Source organism: Atractosteus spatula, chromosome 23 (genome assembly GCF_055471065.1).
Source record: "Atractosteus spatula isolate fAtrSpa1 chromosome 23, fAtrSpa1.hap1, whole genome shotgun sequence".
NCBI lineage: Eukaryota > Metazoa > Chordata > Actinopteri > Semionotiformes > Lepisosteidae > Atractosteus > Atractosteus spatula.
In genome coordinates, this window is record NC_142728.1 from 14,553,257 (window position 1) to 14,562,022 (window position 8,766).

Below are 8,766 nucleotides of genomic sequence, written 5' to 3' on the forward strand. Positions count from 1 at the left end.
ATCCCTCCCTGTGTCTTACTTTCTCGCCCTCACCTCCCTTCTCTCTCTCTCTCTGTCAGCACGATAAATTTCCCACTCTCCCTCAAAGGGGTGGTGATGTCAGAGGTGGGGGCTGTCTGGCTGCGTCTATAAGTGCGAGAGCTGCCGTGTGTTTTTCTCAATGGAGTGGAGCTGTGCTGCTCTGTGCGCCGCTGGAGAGAGGAAGGGAGAGGACAAGCTGCACCGCTCAGCGCATCCACACAGAAACTCCTGACCAGCTCTGAGAAGAATTCCCTGCCCCGAGCTACAGACTGCCTGACGAGTCCCACTGCTCCCTCCTGGAAACCCACCCAGAGCGGATCGCTGCTCTCCTCTTACAGCTGACAGAGAGACGTTTATTGATGCCTGTTTTCTTTTGGTGAATTTGACCTTTGATTTTATTATTATTATTTGTAGTAGTATTTGGAACTAGCCAAAAGGACGTCATGCTTTCTGCTGCGATGGAGTGGGCACGTTTGTGTGCCCTGGTGTTCCTTTCCTGCTGTGTGCTAGTGGTAAGTTTGGAAATTGCTCCTTATTAATTGTAGTGCTATTAATTCTAGGCACTTTATTCTCTCTCTCTCTCGTTCTCCATCTCCTCTACCCCTCCCACCCCCTGACTGGATTCGGTGTCTTTCCCATCTGTCTGATCTGATGTGAAAAAAAAACTGTGCTAGGATTTCTTTTCTAACAGCAAGCTGTGGTTTATACCATGAAGCTCAGAGCAGGCGGCTTGCAGAGGGTAGTCCTGCTTTACAAGCGCAGGGTGGAATATAAACCTGTCCTGGAATAAACTCTGCCTCTTTTTAGAGAAATAAATTGTTACTTAAGCAATGGAGCATTGCTGAAACCCTTTACAGACTGAGCCTTCCACAGGGGTTTAAGGATCTAGACCTTTTTTTTTTCTGTTCATTGCAATAAGCTTTTTTGTTTTCTTTTCAAATGTATATTCCAAGTCTAAAATATTTGTTCAAAAGGGTTTTTTTTTTTACAAGATATTCACACTGCTCCAGATACAGGACCTCCCCCGCAGCAGGATGCTCCCATTCTACTGCAATGCTGCTCCCATAGCTTGTAGAAATATGTTGTGCGTTTCCTGCTCTGATCTGCACCTCCGGGTCCCAGTTCTCCGCCGCCACTAGAACCAACGATCGAGATTCTGTGGAAGGCATCAGACAGGCAGATCGGAGGGCTTTGATGAATTCTGCCCTCCGTGTAGCAGCTTGTGCATTAGACATGGAAAGTTTTCGGGCAAAAGAAGAGCATGCGTGCCTGTATTACAGTGATCACCCACCCTGCACTTTTCCCCAAGCTGTGTCAACAAACATATCACTGTGCGTCCGAAGACCTGGCCCAGCTATGTAATCCTGTCTACCTAATTCTTTATCTGATTTATTCTTTCGTATAAATAGTACAGTACATATAAAGAGGTGGGGTATGGGAGTACTGAGTTTACTGCACGACACATGAGACTGGAGCCTTTGGAAATCTCTCAGAGTCCACGTGTTTCTGCAAACGGCCATGCCTCGATACTCTGGGTTCTTGCCTTCCTTATCCACACCCCATCTTTGGCAGGTAGACCGCAACGGATGCCGAAAGTCACAAAGACCAAGTCCTGTGCCGTGATCCTTTATTGCCAGACTTCACACGCTTGCCTCGTTGCATGCATTTCCAGTGGATTCAAAAAAACGAAACATCCTCTTATTATTTGCGTTTTCTGTCTTATTGCCGGTTGCTGGTTTTTTTTTTATGTCATTGCATCCAACAGGGGGCATTGGCAGCTGTGTCGCGCGGCGGCAGTTTGTGCGTTTGGCTTTTCGCCGGCTTGCCCCGGCTGCCAGGGGGTGGGGGCGCTGGCTGAATAGCAGGAAACGCCCATGAGCAGCACATGAGCCTGGTCGCTGTAGTGCCCTGTGTTCGGTGAAGCCTCATCCGCTGGGCGCGAAAGCCCAGAGCCAAGCTGGCTGTGTCACTGGTTTGCAGCTGCCCTGCAGTTCCCCTGTTAACAGCCCCCTCTCCCCCCTCGGGGCTGCTACGAAACTGGGCCTGCTTTTCGACACCCAAACTGCTCCACTCTTCATTGCTGCTTTGCTGCTCTCTGTTGCATGAACCTTGTCCCATAAAAACAAAACCCTGCGGTGCTTTCGTGGCCAGTGAAATCAAGTGCGCTTAACGAACGCAACCCCCCCCCCCCCCAAGCCTGCAGAAATCTCTTAAGCGCGCCCACTGCTTTACGGGCTCGCTGAATTAAGACCCTTTAACAGCTGTGTGGTTAGCTCAGTCGTTTATTGTGTCAGGCCCTGATCATCAGGGACTTGGAGGAGCGCCCTTATATAATCTCTCCCTCTCTCTCTCTCTCTCTCTCTCCTCGATCTGTCTTCCAGGACGGCAGTTGCCCACTGCGATGCTCGTGCCCTCCCGCGCCCCCTGCCTGCCCCCCCGGGGTGAGCTGGGTGCTGGACGCCTGCGGGTGCTGCAAGGTGTGCGCGCGCCAGTACAACCAGGACTGCAGCCCCGGCCAGCCCTGCGACCACATCAAGGGCCTGCGCTGCCACCTAGGGGCCGGAGGCAGGCCTGACCGGGGACTGTGCAGAGGTACGCAGGGGGGGGGGCTGGGGTGTGAGGCTGTGCGGAAGGAGGACAAGAAGAAGAAGGGATCAGTGCAGGAGGAGGGAGGGAGGGAGGCAGCTGTCTTTGTCTCGGCCATTTCATCCGCATGGCTGTCCTGTGGATTATTTTCATTCCAGGAGAATGACGGAACAATATTAGAACCCCATTGCGAGATCTTTGCACTGGACTCAATTTAAGGACGTAAAACAAGGGGACGCACCAGGACGTGACCCCTCTGTCATGAGTGGTGCATTAGTGCGGATCCTTCTTGCAGGTTCGAGCTTCAGTCCGAAAAAGGCAAGCTGGCTGGGACCTTCTGAAATTGCAGACGGTTTTCTTGACTGGCAGCTTAAATCAGAGGCGTTAACCAGGCCTCTAGCTACGGTTCATACTACACTGATGGTGTAGTGCAGAGTTTAATTACAGTGGTCTTTGAGTCCTGCTTTTGCATCTGATCTGTTGCTTTAGTCAAGAGTTTAGTATTACTGGTCTGGTTGTGACTGTCCAGGAGGTTATCATCAGAAGCGTTGCTGCACGGTACCACAGAGTGCAAGGCGCTATATTGGCGGAGTAAGCGTTGATCTCTGTTTTGGGGGGGGGGGGGGTGAGACGGCACGTGGGGTCTCAAGCGCCTCTCTGTGCCCCTGCAGCCGAGGCGCAGGGCCGCCCCTGCGAGTTCAGCGGGCGCCTGTACCAGCACGGCGAGGACTTCCGGCCCAGCTGCCAGCACCAGTGCAGCTGCATGGACGGCGTGGTGGGCTGCATGCCCCTGTGCCCGCACGAGGTGCCCCTGCCCGCCCCGCCCTGCCCGAACCCGCGCCTGGTGAGGGCGCCGGGCCGCTGCTGCGAGGAGTGGGCCTGCGATGGCGGCAACCACATCAGCGAGGACCCCCCAGGGGAGCCCCAGCGCACCCCGGTCCCCGACCCCTTCCCCGGGCTGGCCAGCAACGAGCTGCTCGCGCCCACCCTCCAGCACCCTGATGTCCTGCCGGCCTACCCAGGTGAGACAAGGGCAGCCCGTCCTGGCTCAGGCGGTCTCCCCTGCCCCTCTCTCCCGCCCTGTCCCGTATTCTCGCAGCCGCGTACTCTCGCCCTCACTCCTCTCCTCCTGTCTTCTGCCCCGCCCACCAGAGTGGAGGTCCCTGCCCAGGTCTTCCATCCCGGCTCCCTCCCCCTGCCTGCTGCAGGTCACCGACTGGTCGGAGTGCTCCGCCACCTGCGGGATCGGCGTCTCCAGCCGCGTCACAAACACCAACCCCGATTGCCGCCTGGTCAGAGAGACGCGGCTCTGCCAGGTCAGGGCCTGTGACCTTGACGTGACCTTCTCGCTCAGAGTAAGTGACCCGCGGCACCAAGGGCTCCGATCGGTCCGGTGCGGACCAGGGGCACCTCAGTACCTGTCTGACATACTGTCCTCCTCGCAGCCTTCACTCGTCTAATTCTGGTCTCCTGTCACATTAACTGATTGATCACATGACTCCTATCCTGGAGTCCCTGCACTGGCTTCCCATCAAGTTCCGTGTCGACTTCAAAATCCTCCTGCTCGCCTATAAGGCTCTGCATGGCTCGGCACCTCAGTACCTGTCTGAGCTACTGTCGTCCTGCTCTCCACCTCACAACCTTCGCTAATTCTGGTCTCCTGTCTGTCCCCCAAGCCCGTCTACACTCTGTGGGTGACAGGGCCTTCTCCTGCTGTGCCCCACAGCTCTGGAGCTCTATCCCTGAGGATATCAGAGAGTCGCCTTCTCTAAACTCCTTCAAATCTAAACTCGAAACCTTCTTCTTTAGAAGGGCCTTTTCTTACCTGGTTCTGTCATATACCCCTTTGCTCCTGCTCTACTCCATACTCCCATTTACTATTTCCTCTCATTGTGTATTTTCATTGCATATATATTGTGTATTTTTTTCCCTTTTTGTCGTTCTTCAAAGCGCTTTGAGAAGCCACCTTTGAAGGCGCTATATAAAATACAGTTTTATGATTATTTTTGTTGTTATAGTTGACCATATTCCTGTGTCTAAGTCAGCTATAGGACTGGACCCAAAGAAACATGCTCTCACCCTGTTTCCTTCCCAGAGGGGCAAGAAGTGCCAGCGGACAGTGCGCCCCAGGGAGCCTGTGCGCATCACCTTCGCGGGCTGCACCACCGCCCGCCGGTACCGGCCGCGCTCCTGCGGCGCCTGCGCGGACGCCCGCTGCTGCACCCCCTCCCTCACCCGCACCGTGCGCCTGCGCTTCCACTGCCCGGACGGGGAGAGCTTCACGCGGGCCATCATGTGGGTCCAGCGCTGCCGCTGTCGGGACGACTGCCAGCAGGGCGCCGCCCCCGTGGTGGGCTCCCTGCCCTCCGTCCGCCTCCACAACGACATCCACACCTTCGCTCGCTGAGGGAGGGTTGGGCGGCCGGGGCCTGCCCGCACCCCCACCGCCCTCCTGCTGCCTGCACTGCCCAGAGGGCCGGCCCCCGAGACTCTGCTCAGACGTACTGGTCATCCTGTCCTGCCATGATGGACCCTGCAGCCTCCTGTCGCGGGGACTGGTGCTCGACGCCTCTGCTAAAGAGGGTTTTTAGCCGATCTGTAGCGAGTCATATACAGCCCAGCAAGGATCACCTTGTTGACAGTACCCTAGCTATGCAATCAGGCTCCGCAGGGCCTAAGATCCATCACTCCTAGAAAACCCTACACTTAGCGGCTCGTACCCACGTTGCGAAGGGGCTGGTCCAGAGCCACAGAGCCACAGAGCAGCCAGGTGCCCCCCCCCCCCTCCACTCTCTCTCCTCCCTCCAACGCCACCCTCCCCCCGCGGCATCACCTTCATCGCAGCGCCTCCATGTGCAGAGCACACCCGCCTTGCAAGTAGAAATAAGGGTTTGCCTAAGGGGTTCGAACCTGATGTGGGGGGGAGAAAAACAGGCCCAGCCGCATCAAAATCAGCCAAGCTTCAAAGAAGCAATTTCTTATTGTCGACGCAGCTCCCTGTTGGGAACTTTAATGTCACGGAAAAGCTCCTGATTGGAGCTTGTGTCTTCTGGAAGGAGAACCAATTTAATTTGAATCGACGCTTCCTCTTGGATATTAAATATTCTGGAAGCTGGATAAATGCCAGACGAGGCTCCTGATCGGACCCTATTGTTGGATATCTCTAACTGTTTATGTAGCACAAACTCTTTTTTTTTGGATCACAATAGCATTTTGGATCATGCTATTGTGAAACCTTCAGTTTCCCCCCCCCCCCCCAAGTACTTTCACACTATATTCTTTTTCCAACAATTTGATGAGGGTAGGATTTCACTTGTTAATTTGATTCAAAACCTATGTGTTTTTTTCTTCAGATAATCACAGTTTCCAAAAAAGGTTCACGTGAGTTGACTGCCACGTCAAATGTTTTTATGCAAGTAATTTAATTTTTACTGTATATACCCATATTCTGGTTAACACGTCAGCTCCTATGACACCTCTACTGGTGATACTGACATTCAAATGAAAAAATAATTAAAAGAATTATGTGTATAGTGTTACAGAAAAGAAACATAGTGGGACCAAAGTCTTTTCTTTGTAGTGAGATTCCTTAAAAAATAGTGACACAAACATTATCCGGCAATATAAGCAAAGAAGTCTATTTATTGGTATATAAAAAAAAGCTCTTGATTTTTAGTTTGTTTTTTAAGTACTGTTCATGAACACAAAACAGGAATTATCTGATAGCGCTAATTCCAATTTTTTTTGGATGTAAGAATTCAGGCTCATTTGGCTTCGCCTTGATGTTGAATCTAATATGAATGTTTAAGTGTATGAACAGGTAAACTTGCCTGTCCGAATGTGTTTATTATTTTTTAGCATATAATTGTGAACATCATTCCAGTTCGGTGATTGATCTGCGTGTCTGTGTGAATTCCCGAATGGGCGTGGTTGTGGGTGTGTCCATGATTGTACCCCCTCCCTTGTGGGTGTGTCCATGGCTGTGCCCCTCCCTTGTGGGTGTGTATGTGACTGTGTCCCCTCCCTTGTGGGTGTGGCAATGGGCGTGTCCATATACTCGTCCATCTCTCCTGTCTAAAGAGACTCTTCAAGTATAAATCTCTCACTGCTCACCCTTACCCAGACTCTTTCACACCAATTGCCCTGCTCTGATATATTAGCAAAGTTCATCTTGCTGATATCCTCCCCTCTGAAAGGCTGTGGATCCTTTTAATGCTTTCGTAGAACTTTTCAGTAAAATCTCTCCATTTATTTATGCTCCCTCTAGCATGTGAAACTGGATTTCAGTTTCCAGGTGCCTAAAAACAGACCAGAAAACTTTCAATTTTGAAAACGTTTAAGGGGAGCAGGTTAGCAATAGAAAAGGATGGATTTTTTGTATTCGTCCCCTGATAGTCGTATGGCTGTGTGTGTGTGCACTGTAGCATTTGTACAGACTTCACGCTTGGTGGAGTGACTTTGTGACATTGCTTCATTTTTTGAGGCGTAGCTAGCTGCTTGACAGAGGCTCTCTTGTATTGGAACGAGACCTGTATATTTAAGACTTCTGCTTTGTTAATATATACCTTGAATGTCTCTCAGTGTCATTAAAAAGTCTCTTTTTTATGAAAATATTTATAAATATATAAATATCCATTACACTCACGCTAGTCTGACTTTTATTTGAGATCATTTTTGTTTTTCCAAGAGTTGTTTTTTTTGGTCCGTCAGCAGTCATTGTCATCTTCCTTGGAGAATCTGGTCTTTACCAATTGTTAATTCCTTCAGTAGTTTCTTTGCTTTTTGATGACATTCCATATTGCTGATTTTTGCCATTCCAAATCTCTCTACGGTTGTTCTAACTGAAGTATATTTTGCTCTTGTCATTCACGATTGCCTGCTTTTCTGGCACAGACAACTCGTTTTCTGCCTTCGAAATCGTGAGGCAGACCCAAAAAGTAAACTCCAAGGCTATAAATTAACAGCTCTTTTGTCTTTTCACAATTAATGTAACACGGAAGGCTTGTGCCATTAGAAACCTCAGTCAGCCTTTTGTCCCAATACTCTCCTGAAATGGGGAGGGAGCGGACTAAATTATATTGCTCTAACACAGTTAAACTTGTAGGCAAAATGACACCCAGACACAACAGATAAAATCCTATGCTTTTGCCTTAATCTTTTGATCTGGAATCCAGAGTGCATTAGTACAGAGCAAAAACAAATTTCACTTCGCTGGCCCCGTACTTGTTCACTGTAAACATCTATTCGTGAGAGTTTTGCAAAACCTGGGCCACTGGGAGTGAGGCGGGAGTGTCCAGTTCTCTTCCTTCAAGGCGCCAGACAGGGGTCAGACCCCAGACCCTGGCAGATCGATCAGCATCCTGCACGCACCTCTGCCTGGGAGCTCTGGACTACAGCACAGCTCACCAGGTCCTCCAGCTGCAAGCCGGAGGCTGTGCAAAAGAGTATGTATTTGATTTTTATCAACCCGATGGCTCTCGATGGTCTCATATGTCAGGGACTCTTCACTGGAAGCATGCAGGCCAGCCGTCATGAGGCACAGAGGCTGAGAGGTGGGGGTTGGCAAGGGAGGGTAACAAGACTGGCCTCTCTGACCCTGTCAGAGCTCATGCGCTGCCAGTTTTGTACACACAGACCGGCTCTGCACCTCAAACATCACACCCAGCTCGCAAATTTCACACTCGGCCCCCTCCCTCCCTCCCCCCCCCCCCGCCACCCCAGTGCCAGCAGGAACTGGCCCAATTTGGTCCACGGCGGGCCGTGGGCCGGTGTATTTCGTTGGCGATTAAAGGGGTTTCCACGATGGCGAGCAAGCCAAGAGGCACTTTCAAACAGGAAAACGGGGCTTATTCCTGCAGGATGTTGAAAGATGCTGGTCGGGGCTCTGGCTGCAGGTGCTTGTGGGATATCTAGTGTGTCTTTAATTTTGGGGGGCGGGGTGGGATCAGAGAGGTCTTGAGGGGGGGGGGAACTGCAGTTTTGTCAGAGCGGCGATCACACCTGCTGACACCCGCGCACGATGTTCCAGATGACGTGCAAGATGACACGAACAGGTTACCCAGACCTCACTCTGAGGCTGACCTCACAACCTCGGGCCGCCCTACTGATCCACGTCAACTTTGAGCCTTTGGGACTCTGGTGCCCGGTGCCAGGCTCAGG

General features: G+C 51.6%; 1 protein-coding gene across 1 annotated transcript; it reads left to right on the top strand.

Moving 5' to 3' along the window:
* Positions 1-379: 379 nt before the first annotated feature.
* Positions 380-7,247, top strand: LOC148816230 (CCN family member 1-like). Its single transcript, XM_088940680.1, has 5 exons — positions 380-533; positions 2,403-2,613; positions 3,279-3,629; positions 3,760-3,962; positions 4,703-7,247. The coding sequence occupies exons 1-5, from the start codon at positions 465-467 to the stop codon at positions 5,012-5,014; spliced, it is 1,146 nt and encodes a 381-aa protein (XP_088796806.1). The 5' UTR covers positions 380-464; the 3' UTR covers positions 5,015-7,247.
* Positions 7,248-8,766: the final 1,519 nt, after the last annotated feature.